This window comes from Furipterus horrens, unplaced genomic scaffold (genome assembly GCF_987537825.1).
Source record: "Furipterus horrens unplaced genomic scaffold, mFurHor1.1.pri manual_scaffold_11, whole genome shotgun sequence".
NCBI lineage: Eukaryota > Metazoa > Chordata > Mammalia > Chiroptera > Furipteridae > Furipterus > Furipterus horrens.
In genome coordinates, this window is record NW_028327181.1 from 86,314,237 (window position 1) to 86,337,918 (window position 23,682).

A 23,682-nucleotide genomic window follows, 5' to 3' on the forward strand; every position below is an offset into this window, starting at 1 on the left:
CCAGGGAAGCCTGGGTGGTCCTTACCCCTCCTTGTTTGGGTCTCAAAGTGACTCATGAGAACTCATCAAGACTTGTCTGCGCCCCTCAGAAGGTGGCCAGGACAAACCGTTCTTCACGAAGAAGCGTAAGGGAAGAGGGGAGGGCAAGGAGACCTCCCACAGGAGCACCTCTTCATTTATTTTACAGAGTCACTTAGCAGGGAGATCAGCTCGGTCCCCCGAAACTAGAGTTGACCAAGCCAGCTCTCTCCTCGGAAACTACACTTTGTTTTTCCTCCAGGGAGCTGGGGACTCAGTCACCTGTGACTCACCGTTCCTGTGTTGCCTATACAGCACACACGTCAAGGTCTAAAATGGCATCTGCTCCCCGTCCCTTCCCCCTGCTCTGCCCCCAGCTGCCTCTGGGTCAGACACCTCGAGGGAATGCGAGAGCTCAGGAGCGGAGCGCAGAAGCCAGGAGCCCACAGCTCCCCTTCCCACCGAAACACAGAGCAGGATCGAAGACTAAAGTTTTCCATTTCCTGCCCTGACTGCTGTCACATCCTCTCAGAGGTGGCTCTCCCCTGCGCTTGTGTTGTTAGAGGACCAGAGCCTCAAAAGTTCGAATTCAAAAAGTCTGTTCCTCACCAAGCGTGCTAAACTCACATCCGGCTGTAGGCTGTGGTCATGGATACAGAAAACTTCATTTAAAGAGAATAACGCTGACCTTACCATACCAAATACTTTCACTCATTGCCTATTTACCTTACCAAACACTGCTGAGTACTTCCCATGTTATCACCTTTGTCCCCTCAATAACCCGATTGTTATTACCCCCATTTTATAGATGAGAAAAAGACCTGGAGGAGCTCAGTAAGTGCTCAAGCTACCCCGCCATTAAGTGCTTGAACTGGGATTTGAACCTGGGTCATTGTAACTTCAAAGTCGGTGCTTCTCCCTCACCCTGTCAGCACTGCCCCACCCCGCCTGCCATGCTGTGCCGTGATCCTCACTAGCATGCCATCCGATGTCCTTCAAAACCCTGGTTCAAGATGCCTCTCCCCACCTGCCATCCACTGAATTCTCACTTAATTACTCTCCTTGCCAGCACCAGGGGGTGGTAAAGAGAAAAGGGGGGTTTGTTTCAAAGTGAGGCCCTCTCTGGGTTAAAAAAACCTGGCTTTGGAGGCCTTGGTTGGGGGTGGTGGTGAATGAACATTTTATCAACACGAATGTCATTGGCAGCCCCAAAACAAACAGGGTCCCACCCGGCTCGCTCCTTTATGAGGCATTCAATCAATAAAACGAGAGCGGAGCTCTGTCAGATTTATTGGCCGGGTTCAAACCGAACACCTCTTCCACCCGCCCGAGGCTGGGTCAGCCGTTCTACCTCTCCATTCCAGCTCTGGACAGCCCCCATCTTGCCCGGTAGGGCTACAATGGTTCATTGTTTGAGGCAGGCCTTGTGAGAAGTTGTGTTTGTTTTGCCTCTTATCTTATCAGCTCCAAAGCTACAATGGCCCAGGTGTACTCACCATTTTACCATCAGGTGAGAGGAGATTGTGGCTGGGGTCCAAGCTGGCTGGAGAGACTTGCTGTAAAACAGACTGGCTGGTCACCATGGCGCTGTTGCCATGGTGGCTGATTGTTGAGGAGGAAGTGACCTCACTGCTTCCCGGCTGGCTGTAGCGCACTCCTGAAAAACAAGGCAGACCCAACAGCAAACCTTAGTGTCACCAGGGCTCTGGAACACTGACCGCTCCTCCCCTTGTTTTCGAGGATGGATAACAAGAAAACAAAGTTGCCTTCTCCTCCCCAGTCTGCCCACAGGGAAATATCAGCTGTCTTTTTCTGTTTGTTTGTTTGTTTTTTGTTTTTCTTTTTAGAGGGAAGGGAAGGGAGGGAGAAAGAGAAGAGAAACATCAATGAGTGGTTGTCTCTCATGCACCACCAACTGGAGACCTGGCCCACAACCCAGGCTTGTGCCCTGACTGGGAATCGAACTGGAGACCTTTCGATTCGCAGATCAGCACTCGATCCACTGAGCCACACCAGCCCAGGGCTCAGCTGTCTTTTTCTAGGGGAAAGGCCCCTGGTGAGTTCTGGAATGTAAGTTCCATGAGGGCAGAACATTTTTATCTGTTCTGTTTTGTTCATTGTTATATCCCCAGTGTCTTGGCACTTGGGAGCCACTCAATAAACACACGTCAAATGAACAAACGAGTGAATGGATTCTGCTTGTTGCTGCATCAGCGCTGTTCTTTTAGGATTTAGGATCTTCTTTTCCTGGCTGCAGTATTTCTTTTATTCTTCACAATGCCTTCAGAAATGATTCCCTGGCATCTCTTAGCTATGTGTGGCTGCAAAGTACGAGCTGATGCATCTTACAAAGAGGCACTTGCCCAGTGACCCGTGTAAGAGCCAGAGCAACATGTTTCAGTCTCTGTGCTCCACTGTTTCGGCTGACACAGGCAGAGCAGGACAGGGATGGGCTGCAGCTAGGAGTCTGGCTCTGGGACTCACATTCCTCTGATGGGGTCCCATCTGGCTGACTTCCAGGGCACAGGGGAAGATGTGTCTGCCGGGAGGTGGGACAGGCAGCACACACAGGCCGGATGTAGATGCTTAGTAAAGCACCATCGTTTGGTCTGCAAGGGAGGAGAGAACCAAGCACATTCATAACCTCACTGCTCTGACCTGCCCTCTTGCTCAGGAACCAAAATGAAATTCTAGGCTCAGGAAAGGGAAGCTGCTGGGTAGAGACCAGGCAGCCGAAGGAAGCAGAAGATGGACAAAAAACCTGGATAAATTTGCAGAGTCAGAGTCCTGCTTGACGTGCCCACGAAACAGCAAAAGACAGCGTTGGCATAGCTGGACGTCTCACCCTAAGCTCAAAGCTTAGAAAGAGAGTGTTTTGTCTTTGTTTTCCTCTTTGGATTTGATGAAAAAGGATCAGGGGACCCTGTTCTGCAAGGGAGGGAAACCAAATGTTCTAGGCACGAAATCTTTTTGGAGAGGTGAGCCAACTATTTGGCTCTACTTCTCCATCTGCCCAGTTTCCCAAGAAGAGCCATCACTTCATAAAGTACATTGATTCTGCTGGTCTGTTTTACCCCCCACCCAGCCTCCTTCCCCCAGGCAAGCTATAATAACCTGCAGCCTCCAATTCACTAAGACAAGGTTGCCAAGAGGAGACCCCAGCCAATTTTCCTTGGTTCCTCCAAAGGACATTATCCAAGGCCAATGGGACCTAGAGTTTACGAGGGCCGGGGACAAGACAAATAATTGCTAAAGCAGGGCTCTAACCTTCAAGAGCAACTTGTTTGACTCTGAAGTGGCTTAATGCTTGCCCTATAGGCTTCTTCTGTTGGTTGTTTTCCCCATCCCTTGATTCAAGGGGCTGTTAGTTCGGGTGGTGCTGGTAGTGGGGCAGCACTGGAATTCAGTGGCTATTGATCTGGGGCATTATATTTTGGGGAAAATGGGAGCGATGAAGTTAAAAGGAAGATAGGCTTCCACGTCTCCATTCTCGCCCGGTCCTGTCTTCCTCTGCACTGATCTGCAGCCCCCTGCTTCCCTATTTATCACCCTCTACTCCATCCCATTGGAATACATTTGGTCCTTTTTCTCCACTCGCATTAGCTCACAATATTGTTATATGGAAGAAGAAAAAGACCTGAAACTTGTGAGCTCAGAAAGCTGAGCTAGATTCAACGGGAAAGAGGGAGGCATATTTCAAATCCATAAAAAGAAGAATTTCCTAACAAGGAGGGACAGTGGCAAGACTGTGGGCTGTGAAGCTAGACAAACTCGGGTTCAGATCTTGACTCTGCTCTTAACAGATGTGTGATCTTGGGAAAATTTCCTCTCTGTGCCTTAGTTTCTTCTCATAAAATGGAGAGAACGCTTCCTCATTTTTCTGTTAGAGATAACCTTTATAGATCTCCTAGCAAATGCTAATTAAATGGCAACTATGAGGGGGAACACTGAAGGTACAGGAATAGACCCCAAGTCATATGCCCTCAGACTCTAGAACTCTATAGACAACTTAAGGCAGCTTCTGAGTACTGAATGGACTTATCTTTCCATGGGGAATAGTTTCCAAAGCATCCAAACCTGGTAGACCACGGATGCTTTGTCCTGAAAGTGATTTGGGAGGGACGCCTGGCCCAGCCCTCTTGCCGCCTCCTTTAGGAGGCCCTGGACTTCACCCTGTTTTGCTCCTGCTTTCTCGGACTCCCTGACTAGCTATTTACCTCCCCAAGATGCTCTGCTCCTGAGAGAGTGGTGATAACGCTGGGAGTCAGGAGTGTTTTCAGCGCCAGCCTGTCCCCATCATCGATTCAGTCTCAAGTTAAACAGACTCTGGTTTTAGCCTATTTAGTTTGGCTGAAAGAAGAGGGCCAGCCCTCGGATGATCAAATATGGGTCAACGGGAGGCTTCTCCCCTACCACAGGCTACATAATTATTTATTTAAAAATAATTAACCAAAGATATGCCCAGGAAACAAAAGCCTTCTTTACAGGTCTGGAGGAAAGAGTCAAAACCATTTGTTAGAATCCAGGCAGCACAGCCCAAGGTTGCTCTGGTTTTCAAACCTGGTTTTTTCCCCTAGCAGAACTTCACAATATGAGACATAAAATGGTGGACCCCATCTGTATTTAAACATTCTTAGTACATTCTTTTGAGGACCTCTGGTAAGGGATAGTGTCTGCCTGGGAATTAGGCATCCCTGTTTTGATCTCCGCTCTGCCATCAGTGTGGTGGGTGAACTCCCACTTCCTCATCTCTAAACCAGAGAACTGCCTGTGGCAGGTAGGGGGCTATTATCACTGCAGAGTGTGGTGGGAGCCAGGCCTGAGGCCGCTCACAGCTCCACACTCACCTGTAACCTTTCCCACTGATGCTTTTCTCACCAAAAACTTGGCAATCACTCTAGACCCCGAGAAGGCGACTGTAATCAGCCAAGTGCCTTAAAGGGGGGTGTGGAGGTGGAGTGTGGATCACAAGGTATCTGCTGGTGCTCTTATTAAAGGAAGGAGAGGCCAGGTCCTTGTGTATTTCACAAACTCAGAAGAGGGCTTGAGATGAGAACAAAAGTAGAGCAGTCTCTGAAGCCAGGCGACCTGGTTTTAAATCTTGGCCCTACCACGTAATAGCTGTGTGACCTTGGGGAAGTTACTTAACCTCTCTGAACTTTGGTTTCTTTATTGTTAACAATACCCATCTCTTAGCTTATTGGGAAGAAGACTGATGAATCAATGGGTATCAAAGTACCCAGATGATGCTTGGCACGTAACAGTTGCTCAAAACACATCGGTTCCTCCTACTCTGGAACTGTCTTTGTCTGAAAGACATTTTTAGAAGGCTGAGTTCACAAAACCTTACTGAGCACCTATCACATGCCACGTACTGTGCTAGGAAGCCTGTGTTAAGAAGTGAAATGACATCGTCCCTCTTCCTTCACCATTGTAAGCTCTGAAAATAAATATGTGATGAAGGCTCTGGTTTAATATTAACTGGCCAAAGGTGCCAGGTTAATAGCCACAGAGGTCTGGTAGGAGAAGTGACAATGCCAAAAGATGGCCATATACCTTCCACTCACTTCCTGGCTCGGGTCACTAATTGGCCACGTCCCCATCACTGGCCCTATGAGCCACAGCAAGTGTGTGCAGCAACAGAAGTCATCTCAGCTGGAATCGGGAGACATCCCAGAGGCCCCGGTGAGGTTACGCACGTTCACAAATTCCTAGTCCTCAGCATCATGGGTGATGATGCTGTTCCTGAATTCCTGACAGCATGTGGGACAGAGACTAATCATTTGGTTTCTATCCAATGTGACTGAACAGAAGTGTCGTAACATGAAAGAAGCTTATGTTTCCAAGAAGCCAGCATCTCCAGCATCTCCCGCACCAGCACCCACCTGCAGGGCACTCTTTGCACTACTGCAGCTTGGGATTTCTCTCTAAAATGAAACTGCACCATGTCACTGCCCTGTTTGGAAACCTGTGACAGCTCCTCAGACTGGCAGAATTAGGCCTTTGTGATTGCAGTCGGTCTTATTTGCAGCATCTCTCACTAGATCCCATACACCCTGTCAGGAGTACCTGCCATTGCCTGCCTCTGTGCCTTTGCTAATGCTGTTCCTTCTGCCTGGAAAGCTGTCCCCTTCTTCTCCAAGTCACATCCTTTAAGAAGGCTAAACGTCACCTCCTCTGGGATGCTTTCCTTGATTCATCCTGGTAGTTATTTCCTCTGTCCTTTGTATTTTACATGCAGTAGACACTCTTACAGCAGGAATGGGTTACCGTGCACCATAATGCTCTGATGATATCTTTACCTCTCTCGCTCTTCAAGGAAGAGTTGGCTTTTCACTCATTGTTGCACCCCCAGAGCCTAGCAGAAGGCCTGAAATTAGGAATATTTACCGAATAAAAAAATGAGCCCTCAGATGTTTTGAGTATCCATGCCCATGACAAGGAAGCATCCTTTTGGCCAGAGAAAACTTGAAAGTGTGGATTTCTTCTAAGTCTACTGATATGTTAAAGGAATAATTTGAATGCAATATGAATTTTGCATTTGAAGAATTCATAAATCTGCACCCAGCTAAAGAGAGCCACCCAGGAATACACTCAACACCCCGTGTGCACAGGCGTGCACACACACGCACCGTCAAACTTCTACTGTCTACCATCAGCTCACTGCATGTGCTACAAGCCACATCTGTCCACATCTGGAGTTACAACTTTCCCTCTGATTTCTGATCACACTCTGTCCACCACTTCACAATAACTCACAAGTTGCAACCCTTCTGATGCCCACATTCATAGTCAAAATTCAGGACATTTCAAAGCAAAGCACCGTATTTCTTGTTTCATAGCATTTATGTATTTCTTAATCATTTAACAGGTGTAAAATAGCTAATATTTTAATTAGATTCTTCTCTTTTTAAAAGGAGTGACTGATGGAATTTTTGAATATTGTGCCCTTAACCCCATTTTTTCCCATAAGCCCTGTGGTTTTTATGGTGTGACTTTGCAAAGCATGGTGGTTTTTATGACATGTATGTTGGGTTCTATAGAACTGACTGTGCACCTGTGTTCAAAGACACACACCAACTGCCTTACAGGAGGACCCCAGAGAGGAGCTGCTCAGTGTGTAATTAACCAGAGATTTTTCAGAAATCTGTGCTTCAGGGGCTTAGAACCACAGCTCCTAGAGCCCTGGGTATCTAATCCAGCTCTCTAAGGGCTTCAAAGTGCCCCTGAGACCCCAATCCATGATTCCAGACATCAACAGGGCACCCGTGTCTAGACACGTTCATATTCTCTTTCTGTCTCTCTGCCTTGACTCTGCTGATTCTGGGTCTGTCAGCTTCTGGGCCTTGGCATTTTTGTCTATAAAGTGGGCACACAGATCTCCCTTCCTCAGAAGCCATAATGAATGAACAAAATAAGATTAGAAAAGCATTGGGTTTGCCTGGGAGAGAAAAATGCTAGGCAAACAGAAGAGTAATGTCAGCCCAGACAACATGACCAGAACTGCTCTTTTAGTTAGGAAGAGAGGAGGGAGGTGGGGCCTCCCGGGGAATGACAGGCTTAGCTTGCCCCACGTGGTCTCTGGCACTGAAGCCTGGGGTCCCTTTCCCTGGGGTGAGCTGCACCCAGAATCTGGTGGGATGCTTTTCACCCTTGACATTTCAAAGCCAATCTCCCATCCCTGATAATGCAGGAATGTTCCTCTGGCTGGTGGACCTCTGCCAGCAGCAGCGAGCGTCCCAGCCACCAACAGAGTAAACATTACTCAACTGGCCGGGGCTCTGTCACACACATTCTTCCCCTGTGTTCCTAACCTCACGCAGAGCGCAGCCCAACCCTGTTGGGTCTAGAAACTGGGAATTTAAACTCAAGCAGGAGGGATGATGCAAAGGAGAAAGCTTGTCCAAAAGGAAACCACCAAGTCCATCAATTATGGGTAGGCTGAGCTGTCTCTTTTCAAAGGGCTGGGCAGGGGACCCGGAGGAACCAGGCCAGTCTTGATGGGCCCAGGACTGCGTCCTTAGAAATCTACTCCCTCTCTTCCCAAAGAGGAATCACACTTTCTTGAGGAGAGAGGCAGAGACACAAATGATTCAGTCTGGCGAACTGCTGAGACACCCCTTACGGATGAAAGAATGTGACCCATTCCCCAGATGGAAATTGGGAACTCCAGAAATGAAGGCTCTCCAGTGAGTTGGCACTGCTGCCTCAGCTGCCTCATTGGTAGCACAGGACTATTACCACTTCTTACTAAGATGACCACGTCTGCGGGGATAAAGGTGAATGTTGGCAAAGAGTTTAGGAGCTGAAAAATCTGAAAGCCAGGGAGGAAAAGGCTGGTGCAAGATGAAAGCAATTTAAACACGGGGCTGGCTTCAATTCCAGATCCCTTTCTCCCTGAGGTGGCTTAGCTAGGAGCCCAGTTCATAAGAGGAGAAACACAGACAGAATCGCGGGGATGGTAAACATTCTTGAACTCAAGGAGTAGAAGCTGAATGATCCTTAAAGGAAGCCCACAAACTGGTTTTCTTACGAAAATCAAAGCAAAGGTAACCAAGAAAAGAAAGAAAAAAAAAAGGCTTTCATTAAAGCATCTCGGCTGAGAACAGAAGCTAATGTACATGGTGCACCTGAGAATTTAAAGCTGTCCGCGTGTCCTGTTCTCCCCACCAGGTCCGCCGGCCACTACGCCTGGTTCTTACCAGAGAGCCGGTGTCTGCAGGCAAACATCAGATGGTTTGCAACGAGCACTTCAGCCTGGAGACCGAGGCTGCAGGGCAGAGAAACCGGGCTGGCACCGGAGAACAAGAGAAGCCCTCGCATACGGGAGCGTCTCACACAGCCGGCTTCTCCTGGCGCTGCAAATGCCCACTGGACAGAGTGGAAAGCTGAGACACAAGAGGAGGGCGTGCTTTTCACGACCTCTTGCTAAGGGTCTCCCAGCATATCAGTGGTATTTGGAAGCTAACCCTTCTCCTTCTTCCCCATAAACCCCAGACTGACTGCAGATACATTAAGACTTCCATCATGACCCACCCATAGTTTGAAATGGCTCTGTGTGCTTGCTTCTTGGCTGTCTCTCTCATTGGAAGATAAGCCTGATGAGGGCAGGGCCTGGTCTGCTTCTTCACTGTCTCTGCAGCACCTTGTACAGAGCCTAGCCTGTGACAGGCTCTCCTATTTGTTGAATGACTACCTGATGGATGAATGACCTGCACTTCAGCTCTGACTGAGGGCTTCACCTTTAAGTCTGTTGAGCTGAGCAGTGGAGAACTGATGGTGGCATATATACATTTATCCTATAAGTCTCCTGTTTTTTCTGAGGTTAGGGAGAGGCATACGGTTTTAAGGAGGAAGAGAGGGGAGGAAGAGAGGAGACAAAGAGGTTAAAATATATCACAGTGAAGAAACAGTATGGACACGTTTGGGCAATTTCACATTTGAAGATGCCAGGTGGGTGCGCTGAGGAGTAAGTGTGATGCAGCAGGACTTCCTTTTTGCAGCTGAGATTTTGAACAGTGCTTTATCTAGTGCAACAAAGAGCCAGTGGTGCCCTGGCTGGGTGATTCAGTTGGTTGGAGTGTTGGCCTGTGTACCAAAAGGCTGCATGTTCGATTCCCGGTCAGGGCACACACCTAGGTTGTGGGCTTGATCCCCACTGGGGTGCGTGTGGGAGGCAATTGTTGATGTTTCTCTTTCACATCAATGTTTCTCTCTCTGTCTCTCCCTTCCTATCTCTCTAAAGTCAATAAACATGTCCTTGGGTGAGGATTTTTAAAAAAAAATTTTTTAAAGGGCTAATGGGATGCCTGTAAGGATCCCACCCATTCTCTACTTCTTGAGGCCGAAGTATAGCACCCATTACCTAGGATGCTGTAAGGGGGATGGGAACAGGTGCTTCCATTAGCAGAGGCTTATCTTTTCTAAATAAAGGCTTTGGGCTGCAGACAGGGACCCTGAATTCAGACTCACCAAGTTAGAATCCAGTTTTAGGCCCACTGGGTTGATTTTGAGGTAAAGAAGATCAATTAATGAGGCAACAAGAGTGACTTAAACGCCTCTTTCCCCCAAGGAACCTGGAGTAAAACTAGGAAGGGTTAACAGTGGACATCGTTAGGCCTAAAGGCTGTAGGGACAGACACAGCCCTGCCTTTGCAGGCAGGGACAATGTCTCTGTGACAAAGGCCCCTAGTCTTGGCTGACTAGGAGAATGATGATTCTTCTTGTGGGTCTGGGCAACTGAGGGAGGCTGTAAAGCCATCAGCAGACTGAGCCACTGGGTGTCCACACAAAAGTTAGGTCCTATAGACAGACATCTGTATTGTGACTGAAGGGCTAATAAAATTGCCTTAGAAAAGAGAGGCTTTCCACTGTGACCTATTCATAAGCAGGACCCTACTGGGAAGTGACAGTGAGGGAGAAGACCCTTTGAGGCCTGGTAAGTGTCAGAGCTGCCTTGTTAGGAAGGCTTTGCACAGCCAGACCCCCACCTCTTCATCACCGACGGTGAAGGCAGTGCCATCAGCATCATTATCACCATCATCATCACCATCATCATGACAGATAGCCACTGATCTCCAGCTGAGGGACTCGGGGCCCAGGCGGCACCAGGTGTTGGGCGCTAAGACTCTGCAAGGTGGATGATGACTGACTCCCACTGACCAGGGGCATGAGGGACGTGATCAGCGAGCACCCCACTGGACCGGTGGCTGCCTTGAGCTGGGCAGTTTCCTTCCGGTCTCTCTAAATGACTCTGATATGCAAAAAGTCCAATCCCTTTTCTAAACTTCAGATCACTCAACAGAAACTCAGGAAGAGTTCTGGCTCTTTTCTTGCCCAAGACATTATAAAAAGAACATAAAACTAACTAGAAGAACTATACTAAAACCAGTAGACTAACTAAACTAGTAAACTAAACTGGTAGCAACTAAACTAGTATTTAGAACATTAGGGAGAAATAATAATAATATGTTCTTCAAAAACTTCCTCATAGCATTTAACATAGAGGGTTATTTATTTATTTATTTGAGATCTGTATAGTTTGGTTAAGCAGTATTAATGGAGGTAGAGCTGATCACATTGTTCCTAGAAAAGGGAAAATATGCTTGAAATAATAATATATACATGTTATGTAAAATAAAACTAACTCCATGCTCAGTTTAACTCTAAAACTGAATGACAGATTATAAATTGGGATGTATGCATTAAGCCTCTGGACAGAAAGCCCTCTATAACACATATCTCCATTCCACAAATATATGGGATGTGTACCCTGTTCCAGGCGAAGGCGATGGGCTGGAGGCACAGTGGTGAAGAAAGCCAACTCAGACTTACACGGTGGTACAGCCTACAACTCTACCACTCGGAATACATACACAGTGAGCCGGATTTTCAGAGACTTCAGGGACTACCTTCTTCACACTGAGGATAAGACTTACTTGGTTTGTTTCTTTTTCTTTGACAGGTAGGGATGCAAACCCTATATTGCACTTTGCAGTAGGATTCTCAAGGAGGAGGAGGAGACATCTGCATTCACAAAACATCTTGAGACCAATTAAGCACTGATTTCATGCCCATCATGCAAATTGATGTTACGTAAATAGGAAATGTTGTTCCGAGGTTTTCCACCCTTGTTGAGCAAGAACTCATTGGACTTCACTGCCAACCATGTCCGACAGGAAGAGGCACCCTGCGGTGGGCAGGGCCAGAAGGCAAGGGCAGGCAAGCTGCCACTCAAAGGCCCTGAAAGTGTTAACCTCCAGCAGTTATGGGTACCTAGTTTATACCCACTGTAAACCTGTTTATTGTGACTGGCCTCACCCAATCTGCTGGTGCCGTAAAGCTCTGATGATCCCTAATAAAGGTGGAAGGCCTCTCACGGCACACAATTCCTGAAATGGGGAAGGAACGAGGGAAAGCGGGAGGGACAGAGACAGATGAGGAGCTTAACAATAAAAAAACACAACGGCAAACCTCCCTCTGTTAATTCAAGCAGCAGAGGCCTGGGCAACCACGACGTGACGCACCACGCAATCTCCAAATAAGAACCTGTCAGAGTTGAAAGTTCCAACACCTGCCTTGGCCAGGATCCCCAGGAAGTTAAGTGATTTGCTCAAGGTCACCCCCTGCTTCTCGGTGGCTCATGTCTCCTGAATCCTAGTGCAGGGTCCCTCACCCCAGCTGCCTAGTGCAGTAAGGGGACCTCGGGGTAATCATCAGCTCTGTCCCTCACCCCCCAACCACAACTCCCTCTAGCCTAGTGAGGTCCGGCCCTGACTGTATATCTAGATCTCCTGAGACTTCACACACCTGACTCTTTACCCCAAATTCTGACTCTAAAAGGTGTGAGTGGGGTAGCCATGGGCATTTTTAATGAGCTCCCCGGATGCCTTTTATGTGGCCTGGGAAGGAGACTGCAGAGCCACAGATCTTGCCAATACTTGGGTTTCATGGTTTCTGATGTTTCAAATGACAAGCAGGGTTCATGAAAAGGGGAACACTTCCAGGGAGAAACTGCAAGCCACCCTCTGATCAAGAACCCAGGGAGATCCAAAGCTCTGCCTCCTCTCAGGGCCCCAAGGGGGTCCTGAGCCAACCCAGAAACACCTTCCTTGCCGGACACTGTGCTTGGCACTGGGCATGTTTTATCATCTTTAAGCCTCACAACAGCTGTAAGGAGATAGGTATCATGATCCCTATTTTACAGATAAAGAAACTGAGGCTCAAAAAGGCTTAGTCACTTGTTGGAAACAGCCACTGAATAGTGACAGAAACACAATTCAAGCCCAAACCTGTCTGGGGTGCTACACCTTGCTACCCAGACATACCTTGCCTTGGGGGATGCAGACACCCTTTGGGAAAGTCACTAATTACAAAAGATTGTCTGCATGGTGTTCCTCCAACTTGGGAAGGACCTGCCCAGTACTTGTCCTGAGAAACTTGGCTCTTGACCTCCTGAAAACATTAGAGACTGAGCCTCCTTTTTGGACTCCTCAGTGGCTGAACACACACATTGTGCTTTCGTGGGGTCCGCTGAAGCCAGAGCAGAGGCAACGGAAAGGCGTCTTAAGCAGACGCAGGTTCATATTTGGAGGGAAGAGGCTTCCAGAAAATCAGTCCTCAGGAGCCCCTGAGGCCACCTGTGCTCACCGCAGGAACTGCATCCACCCGCCCCTTCTTACCGCTCTTCGCCTGAGGTTTGGGGGAGATTCCCTCCTAAGAACAAAGACCATTAAGTTTTTCAGATTTGGCCTCCCCAGGAAAGTACCACACCCCACCCCACCCCCAATTTGCAAGTTGCCACGGCTAATTACTAACAAGCAGGGTACTCACACCTCCTTTAATTAAAGGAGAAAAATGCCCTATTAGGTACAGAAAATTCAGGGTCATCTTATGAACCTAACCTCATGCTACATGTTCATGATCCCTGCCCCACCCCACCTCCCAACCACAATCCTTGGCACTTCCCAGCCTTCTCTCACTGTTTAGTGTATTTGTACTAAATTCCCGTGACACTGGAAATGCCGACGGATGTCACAGAGCAGTCCTTCTCGGAAGAACGAAGCCAGCCTGCATCTGCTGCAGACACCAGGGCGAGAGTCTAGTTGGAAAAGGTAAAGTTCTTTAAAAAGCAGGACTCAAAGAAACCTCCAAGAGGAAAAGAGGGACAAACAAAAAACAAAAACAAACACACACAAGGCTCTGCAAGGAATGGTAACAGCTACCATTTATGAGCGTCTGCTACCTCCAGGGTGCTTTACTATAGTATATTCTCATTGAATCCTTCCAGCACCTAAATGAGTGGGTGCCCCCACTTTACACATGGGGAAACTGAGGCTCAGAGATCCCAGAGACTTGCCCAGGTTCACACAGCTAATAAGTGGTTAAGTTCAGGTTGGAATTCAGACCTGCTTCTATTGCCCATGATTTTGTTGCTCCGCCCACTGTATTCATAAAAGGATTCCCAAAGAGTGTCTTCAGTGTATGTTAACTGTTGTGGCTGCTGGTGGTCACGCATCTACGGCACAGCCTGCACACCGGGATTTTTAGAAGCTCCCCAGCAGATTGGAAAGTGCAGTAAGGTTTAGGAGCCATTGTCCTGGAGCACAGGTCAGCAAAGTGGGGTCCACAGGTCAAAGCAGCCTGTTTTTTGTTTGCTCCATGAACTCAGAATGGTTGGGAAAAAAATCAGAACTTTGTGATTGGTGAAAATTATAAAAAATTCCCATTGCAGTCCCCATAAGTAAAGTTTTCTTGGAAGATAGTCATGTGCATTCATTTACATATAGTCTCTGGCTGCTTTTACTCTTATAAAGGCAGAGTTGGGAAGAAACAGCATGGCCTGAGAAACCTAAAATACTTACTATCAGAAAAACTTTGTAAACCCCTATACTAGCGTTCTCGTGAACAGCTAGAATGATAACCCCAACTGAATGCTTCATCTGATTTTATTTGGGAGCTCTATTTCATATATATATTACTTTTCCCCCTTTCCCGTTTGTGCTTCTACTTCTTCAAAAGGGGGCAGAGGCATAAGCCCGGATGGTGTGCCTTCTCATCAGGCAATTAGCTTTAAAGACCCTTTGCACAAATTTCTGCCTCTCTCTGCACCTTCAGTGTTTAATTCTCTCCAGGTTCCTGTCAGTTCCCATCAAACCTTCAACAAACAGATTCCAAGGGCACTTCTCCCATTACCTGCAGGCCAGGCCTCTGTGCTTGCAGGCAGCTTCCTTCCTCCTCAGAGCTACCTGGAGGCAACAAGGAGTCCTTGAATCGGCTAAGGGTCCTTCAGGGGGATTAGGCATAGCCAACAGGCTGCTTCCAGTGATAGCAGGCCAGTATCTCCTGTCCCCTTTGTGCGGTGTCTGGGAGCCCCGCCAGCCCAGCAGCCGGTTTCTTTGTATGCAGGGCAGGGTTGGTCCCCTATCAGGGGAAGGTGGCCGGCAGAATGCTCTGAAGGCCAGGCCCCTTAATCCCATTAATATCCTGATTGTCTTCCCGAATCTAGTAGCAGCCCATGGGGGTGATACCACAAGATAAAATGACCTTCAAATTTAACAGATCAAATGACAATCAGATAAAGTCCCTGCGGAGGAGAACACTTGGGGCCATGCCCACCACTGAATTCTAAGTTAGTATGAAAAAGTTTCCTCAAATAGGCAGGATTTGTTTCTCTTCTGAACTGAAACAATCTGCTCCTTAGGGATGATGGGGCTTATTTACTAAGGTGACATCTGCTGCCTGAGATGAATATTTTTACAGCTGCCCTCATAAACCCCCTCCCCTTGTCTACTGCACAGGGAGGGGTGGAGCTCCAGAGGGGAGCTGAGGTGCCTGCACTGTCTAAGAAGCCTCATTAAGTTGTTAAAGACATTCAGTGCCCCAGACAGTGCTGACTGCAAGGGCAGTTCAAATCCCCCACCCAGATGGGGATGGGGTCGTGAAAGAGGGGGCTTTGATTTCTTCCCTGGGCAGGGCACGGAATCCACCTCGGTCAGGGGCAACAGTTGGGTAGAGGGGAAGCAGTAAAATAGCCAGACTGAGAGACCCCCATCCTTACCCCACCTCCTTGGCCATGTTCTCCCAAAGCTTCTTTGTCATTCAGTCAGAGGCGAGCAGTAAAAATGTGGGAGAAGAGGCACTATGTCGGGATATTTTTTTTGTGTGTGTGTGCACGTGTGTGTGTGCATGTGTGTCGGTTTTCATGCCTCAAACGTTCTTACCATCTATATAAAGCAAAGGGAGGGGGACAGTGTCTAGGAGCTCAAAACCTGTCTCTGCCACTTACTAACTACATGAACTTAGGCAAGTTACTTAGATTCTAAACATCTTATCTTCCTTGACTGTAAAATGGGGATAAGGATACAGATGGTTTCTACCTGTCAAGGCTGTTGTCAGGATTAAAGATGATGCTGATGTAGGCGCTCAGCCCAGGGCCTGGTACCCAGAAAGTGCTCAGTCAACACCAGCTGTTACAATGACTCCCTTTCATTACAACCCTGCCACAAGGTACTTTTGAGATTTCCTCAGGTCTTGTCAATTCCAGCATCAAGGACAACAATACAGATATGCTAGCCCAGAGTCTGGTTTGTCTGAGACCCAGGGTTACATTCCCGTGGGTGACTTGGGAGATGTGAAAGGGGGTGACAGGGGAAGCAGGATGCTCTGGTGTGCAAGCTCTGATCTGACCATCAGGACAATCAAGTCCATGGGGCTTGGAGAGAGGACACGAGTTCGGGGGGGGGGGGCGGGGGGGCAGGTGTGAACAGCCACAAAAATGAACAGCTCCTCTTAGGTAAAGAGGCACGGTTCAGGGTAGCTGAGCATTACCCCAGAAGGGCTTCTGCTCACCTCTGTGCCTCCCTTTCTTTCCAAGAGAATGAGCCCTGATCTACATCTGGAAAGGTGATACAAGAATGAGGAGCTTATGTGCAGGGCGAATGAAGGCTGATGGAGACCTTCTGCCCTTCCCTTGCTGTCGCAAGGCCGCCGGGTGATTCACTAGAGGTGGCTGGGTGGGTCTGCTACAGATTGAAGCTAAGGGTGCAGTGAGGCCACCTCAGATCACACAGCCAGGTCCCATGGCGTGGGCCAAGGCTAGCCCAGCTCCCATCCCATGCCAACTTCCTCCTCCTCCTGGAGCCAATCAATACGAGCACCAGCCTCCAACCAGTCCTTTTCCTTGCCACAGCCCTGCTCTCTGACCTTTTAGGGGCCTTTCTCTTGATTCTGCTCCAGAATGGAGGCAGGGGCCATCACTCCGGGCTTGCTCAATGGCCTCAGAATGGGCTGTCATGGGGCCTATAACCAGGGACAGCTCCTGCTGGCAAGAGCTGGAACGGAGGGGTGCAGATAAAGGCTTTCCAGGCTGAAGATAAATGGCTGCCTACAGCCTGCTACAGTAACTTCAGGCCCCCAAGAAGAGCAAACAAAGGGTGCCCCTGTGACACTCCCTGGAAAGATGAAGGCCCATCAGCGGCAGCCAGGCTGGTTCAAAGCCCCAACTTAATTGTCAATTAAGCATGCATAAGGGACACAAAGCCATGACAACCCTGGGCTGCATGCTGATGTGTGATTGTAAAGCCGGGAGGGCAACGCTGAAAACAGCTGATTCTGCTGACAGTGTGTTTGTAGGGCACCTTGTAACCAATCAGCCGCTGACAGAGGCAAAGTGCTCCTCCTGCCACTCCTATTGTGCAGGACATTCCAGGACCAGGGTCACACTGTGGTCATCGTGGGCAAGTGGGCCACAGCGCACTAAGCGTGGCTGGGAGGGACGGGGCTCAGCGAGCGAAGGGATGCGCTCCTCTCCAGGAAGAGGCTGTAAGAGGACAATTTGTCTCTTCGGTGCCTCCAGTCCTCCTGGCTCAGATGCTGGTGTTTGGAGGGGAAGGAGGGAAGGGAGTGCGGGGTGGGGGGCTTGGGGCTTTATCTCCCTGGCTCAGCCCTGGAGGTTGCTAGTGCTGACTCTGGCTGTTGGTTTCTCCTCTGCCACTGCAGAGCTCTTTTCGCAGTCTGCACCGTTACATTTTGGGCCTGGTTAGGGACCATGAGACCCTACCTTGGTCATGGGGACCATGATGGGAAGTGCACCATGAGGCTCTGTAGACCTAAGACTTCCCTGAGCTCTGAGCTCAAGCCAGCTGACTGCCGAGACCCAGGTACTTTCCCTAGGAGCCCCATCTCAGCTCACGTGCTGCCGGCCCAGCAGTTCGGGAGGGGGACCCCAGAATCGGTCCTCACACCCTGCACCCCAGGCACCAGCCCAGCGGCTGCCTGTGCTTCCAGGCCCAAGGCCAGGACACAGCTCACTGCCTCTTAGGAATAAGGCCCCAGTGTGTGGAATTGAAAAGGCAATAGCTTTCTGCTGCCTGTCATTTTTTCCACAGCTGCTTGTATAGTGCTCTGTAATAATAAGAATAATGGTAATGGCAGTAGTTATGGTTTATTGGAAAGATGGTGTTTATGCATTCTCTCATTTAACCCTCACATGGGCCCTAGGAGGTAGGTACTATTTCTCCATGTTACAGACAGGAAAGTCAGACTCAGAGAAGTTATGTGAATCAGTCACACTGTAGTTATAGGAATTAACCTGGATGGGTAATTCAGGTTTCAAAACCAACTCCAGAGAATTCAGTCTCTGGGTGTGGACAAGGACTAGCTTGACCAACCCTGAGTGAAAATTGCGGAGGACAGAAAGGCAGCCAATAGAAAAACAAAAACAAAAATAAAAAAGTGCCCTACAGTTATGGCTCTATAAATAGCAGTCTGTCCCTAGAACTATGCATGAAGCCCCCCAAAGATGACCTCAATTCCCAGCTGGTTCTGGGGACTCCACTCTGGCATGCTGTCTTCCAACTAGAGAATAAGCTCGCAAGGACAGGGACATGTGTCTTACCACTAGCATGGGGCTGGGACTTGGTATGTACGGTGTGAGAATCAGCAGGCTTCAGTTTCCTTCTGCAAAATCCCTCCCATTTCTAACACCCCATGATTTTTAAAGATGTTAAGACTCCTGGGGACTCCAGAGAATCTACTTCCAGTAGGATCTGCCTCGTCAGACTGCTCAGAGGGGCCTCTGCACCCTGCCTGGTCTCCAGGACCTGCCGCCATCCCTCCAGCCCCAGCTCTCTGGGCCTTCTGTCCATACACAGAATGCCTGAGCTAAGACTCCGTGGTGACCTCACCACAACCCCAGCTTGTCAGAAAGCTGCTGGGCCTTTGTTTGGCTTGCAGGCTCCCTGACTTTGGTGTGGAGATCACAAGTCCCAGCACAATAGCCATTGTCTTCTCAATAATGCCCCTTGCTCCGACCACGCCCCCCGCAGCTCCCAGATCCAGCTCCATGGATCACTTCGGGCAGCAAGTGCTACGGTGCAGCTCAGTGCCGGCCACCAGCCATTTGCCACTGTCCTCTGAACCCTGCTTTGAATTTCCATAAAGGGGCTAAGTTACTCTGCAATCAGGCCAGTGTTGGTCTGGGGGCTTCCCTGCCTCTTTACAGTAACTCAACCTTTCTCCCCATGTGACTGAGCCCTCCCCTTCGTTGGGAGTTGGGTCCAGAGAAGCTCTAAGCCCTGGCCTGGGCTCCATACCGGACAGTTGTAGATTCCCAGAGACCCTTGAAGAGGTCATGCTATGTGTGGGTACAGTGTGGAACAAAAGCTTGGATACCACCCAGCTGGTGGCTCTGAGCCTGCCCCTCCCACCCCAAACAACACTCAGGTCAGCTCCAGATCTCTGGTGTCTCCCAGCAGAAGGGCAACCAGCAGGCAATAGGTTTCAGAACCACCCCCAGGTTAGAAACAGTGCTGGCCCCTCCTTTCACAAGCCCAGTCCCAGAGCAGGTAGGGGACCATGACACACTCTGTCTGTATGGCCACCAAACGGGCCTCAGTAAGCACATCCATTCTGGGAAGCCAGCCTTCCTGGCGGAACTGAACCCCAGGGGGAGAAGTGCTCACCCCAGCATATGCCTGACACAGAACTCAGCATATAGGGGTGCCTTTCCATAGTGAAGATGTGGGATTCCATCCTGACAAGCCCGTACCCCACAGTGAAGGCATCCTAATCCAGGCTGGGGCCTGGCACACAGAAACACACAGAAATACACAGTAACACACAGTACTCAATCGGTTTTGGCCAACTCATCACTGCAGAGATTTCAAGTGACTGACTCCGCCCTAACTCTTGCAGAGCACAGAAGCCAACAAGCAGAGGTCACCCATCGAGTGGCCCTTCCCCAGAGGGCCCTGGGCTCCTCTTGCTGGGGCTGACAGAGCCCCGACATGAGCTCTGGACAGGCAACCTCTGCCTGTAGTTTGGACCTGGCATACCAACAAGGTAGCCTTCCCAGCCCAATCTGATGGCAGCACTGACCTGCTGAGCCGGCAGCCACAGAGGGACGAGAGAAGAATGGGGGGAAGGGCTCCCTGGAGGCTGAGCAAGGACTCACAGGAAACCTGACCACAGCCACACGCTATTTTCATGAGAACATTGTGGTAACAGGAGGGGTCCAGCCCTTGGGCCACCCCAAAGCATTTTCTCCTCTGAAAAATCTTGAACCAGATGAGACCCTTGGGAGAAGCAGGCTGACCGGGTGGTCCAGGAGTGGGGTCCAGGGCCTGCTTACCTGGAAGCTTGTTGGGAGGAGAGGCGCTGGGCTGGTGGTGGGGGGAGCCATGGGAGAGCAGGGGGTTCAGGCTGTGCGTCTGGTTGGAGCTGTAGGCGTCCATGGCCAGCTTCTGCCGGAAGGCCTCCTCTTTCCTGCGGTTTGCAAACCAGTTGTAGACACGGACCTCAGTGACCAGGTTGGAGCCCAGGCCGTGGGCTTTGGAGGGGGAGACGCCTCGCTGCAAACATTCCGCCCTGAGAATGGATACAGGGGAGATGGTGAGGGAGGGTGGCCAGTGGCCGGCTGGCTGTGCTTGGCCCCAAACACGTGATCCCCGTGGTCTGGGTTAGGACTGTGAAGAGACCAAGGAGAGAGTGGGAGCCTGGGGAAAAGCCTGTCCAGAGAAGTCGCCCACGTAGTTCTCTGACAAGAAGGCTGGAACGGGGCTGAGCATAGCTACCAAGCAAACTCTGCGGCCTGGAAGCCAGGGGCTTGGCCTCTGATGTGGCTCCAGGGAGAAAAGAGCAAGCTGGGGACCGGCATACAGGGGGAAGGTCCAGACTGGACATCCTGATACCTTCGTAGTATGCTAATCTTCCCACCCTACAAAAGGCAAAGCCCTTGACCGGCTCACTGAGATGCTTCAAAGCACTCTTAAGGAATTCTGGTCTTTTGGGGTTTGGACACCCCGGAAGGCTGCCAAGGAAGCCAGATGCCTTATTTCACTGCAGAAACTCCACCAAAGAGCTGGGTGGCATGTAAAGCAGGGCCTGAAGAGATGGCTGGTTTCTAGTTTTATCTTTGCTGATGAACCCCCAATTCCAGGTATGAGAGAGATGCTCAGATACCACTGGATGCTGTCAGAGGGACAGAGCACAGCCTGAGGACTCTGTGACATGCAGTTATTGCTTTTCCTTCCTACCTTCTGGCCTGACCTCCCTCACCACATCCCTCCCCTGCCAGAGCCCATCCAGCCAGAGACAGAGAGAGCCCATAGGTCTTCGCCAGAGCCAAGAGGAGAATTTTAAAGAAAGCCACTGTTGGAGTCAGGGAGGATGGGGAAGGAATGAAGCAAAAAGGTATCTCAAGGATTTCTAATAGATTTCTTTAAAATTACATGTATGGGTAGAGTGGAATGAACAGATCCAACCAACTCCGGCTCTCCTGCCAAGGCTTGCATGTACAATTGGCTGAGGACAGAGCCAGTCTGCAGCTAAGGAATAGTTTTTCCCCAGTCTATAGGAAGGTCAAACATATGATTCCCATTTCACTGGCATCATATTTTAGACCAGCACTCTCCAGAGTATCTTCCCTATAATAACAGTTCACAGGGGTAGTCCCCGGGGAACAAGAGTCCATGGTTAACAACCAATTCAGCAAAGCTAAGTGGGTTGCTTAATTGCAGGATTTCTCAGGGCCTTTATGACTCCCTAAGAAAAAGTATGCACATGATGTTCCTCAAATTTATTTATTAAAATACGACTTGAAATTGTAGTTCCGTGGAACACACTTTGGGCAGCCCTAACTGAGCCACATTTATGTGGGTAACAAATGTCTCAATGTCCCGGGACTGAGGGGGCAGATCTCAGGTCCACGGGCTTGCCCACCTGCTCAGGTGGGCTTCTGGTGGCGTTACCTGTTGCACTCCTCCACCAAGGCCTCCCTCTCTTCCTTGCTGGGGTTCTTTTGCCGGTCGTAGGCCTGGTACAAGATTTGCTGGGACGCCGGCCCCCACTTGAACCGGTTGCGACGCATCTTCTTGTTGGGGGGCTCAGAGCAGGCATCATCGGACTGCCCGGGCCCCTGGCTCTGTTGACTGAACTCTGGAAAGAGAAACAGCAGCTGATCCTGACTGCTTTTGTCTGTCATATTTCCAGAACTCTGGACTGTCTGGTTGAATTCTGAAAAAAGAGAAAGGAGTAGATTTGAAAGGGTCTATAGCCTTCACTTGGCAGACAGACAGACGAACAAAAACATTTTTATTCCTCTCCCCTGAGCCTTGTGACCTGCTGTTATTGTAGGAAAGGATACAGAAGGCAGGCTCGCGACAGGCCCCGCACTGCCCACTTCAGTTCACGCCACCAAAGCCACCCTTTCCTTTCTTTGAAGGAGCTCAAAGGTGGCCAAGCATTGTTTTAAGAGCAATTTAGTATCACTTTTTCCCATTGGCTCACTGGCCTCAGACATGAAGCAACACTCTGCATCCTGAAATCTTATATTTTGACGTCAAGGTGATGAACTCAACCAAGTCACAGGTCAAGGGGGAACCTGCTTACAGGTACAACTTGCGGTTAGACAAAATATTCAGAGACTGAAAATAGCCCTCCCCACCCCTTCTCTCTCCTCATATATCCTAGGTATCTACATTATAATGTTATGCTCTTAGAAAAACCCCAAATCCACAACCTTTGATCACAGCTTTGAAATAAATACAACTGCAGCTTTGTATTGGAAAGAGGAGAAGCTCTTTAAATATCAGATAATTTCAAAGGCAATGGTATGTGTGTGTCCAGGGGTCCATTGATGAGGAAAAGGTCTTACAGACCCACCCACACATTTGAAAGATGGCAAATGCAGAAGACGGCAAGCATGGAACTCTTCTAGGAATGACAAAATGAGTTGAAGAAAAAATAAATTCAGATGGAATGATGCTTCTTGTCTGTCCAATTCCCAAGATCTAGGCATATCATGATTCTCAATACATTGTGGTTGAAAGAATGAAAAAACAAAAAACAAAGACGGTGGCAGCCTGCTCTGTGGTGATAACGTAGCCTATAAAGTTTGAGTGAGATTTTATATTTACTTATGGAAGAAGAGAGCTTTCTTGTTCTCTTCCCTACATCTGCATGACGGAGGTTTCATCAGGGTGATTGATTCCATTTTACAGATGAATAAGCATAGAGGCCCAACACCCTGCTGAGCAAGGACACATAACAAATTCATTTCCTAACTCCTGGTCCCCATGTTCTGGACCTTGATGTTTTTCTGTCTTGGTTCCTGGAGTCACTCCCACAGGCCTCAGAAATAATTGGACCTAAAATCCTCAAGGTTCAAAGTCAGGTCACTACTTAATGCTTGAATCCCCTCAACCACACCGTACAACGTAGTCCTCCATTCTATACGCCTCCAGCAAATGGGAAACTTACTCCCAATCTAGGGATTAGTTTCCATTTTGGTCCATCCCAAGGAGCAGTGGGTCCCGGCACACCTGGACGTAGGACCCCAGCTGCAGGCGATACTGGGCTCTGTTTAAGCAACTGCTGACTGGCCACATCAATAAGCAGTCTCGCTGGGTGATGAACTGAACATGTCACTGGGGCCTTTTATTTGGGTCCCACCCACTCTGGACAATTCTCAGGCCACTTAGGGCTCTGTTTTCACTGGTTCCCAGCAATTCCTTTAGAAACCTTAGGAGAGTGTCTGCCAAATTTACTGGGAGGATGTCACTGACTCAATGCGATAATATAGAGCCCCAGCCAAGTAAAATCCCTGGCCTCTCAGTTTCCTCATCTGTGCAATGGGACTGGGTGAAAACCTAAGGGGCCCTAAAT

The 23,682-nt window shown here is 49.2% G+C and overlaps 1 protein-coding gene across 6 annotated transcripts in view; it reads right to left on the reverse strand.

Moving 5' to 3' along the window:
- The window catches only part of HNF1B (HNF1 homeobox B), a 50,981-nt gene that overhangs the window by 18,905 nt on the left and 8,394 nt on the right, over window positions 1-23,682 (reverse strand). For 3 of the 6 annotated variants that reach the window (XM_090290579.1, XM_090290577.1, XM_090290576.1), the window contains exons 3-5: window positions 21,768-21,954; window positions 20,150-20,385; window positions 1,515-1,675 (exon numbers count right to left, since the gene is read on the reverse strand). In XM_090290579.1, coding sequence (XP_090146705.1) covers window positions 1,515-1,675; window positions 20,150-20,385; window positions 21,768-21,954 — 584 coding nt within the window. Of the gene's footprint in view, window positions 1-1,514; window positions 1,676-20,149; window positions 20,386-21,767; window positions 22,033-23,682 lie in introns of all 6 variants that reach the window. The other 3 variants (XM_090290578.1, XM_090290575.1, XM_090290574.1) reach the window with 1 other exon arrangement.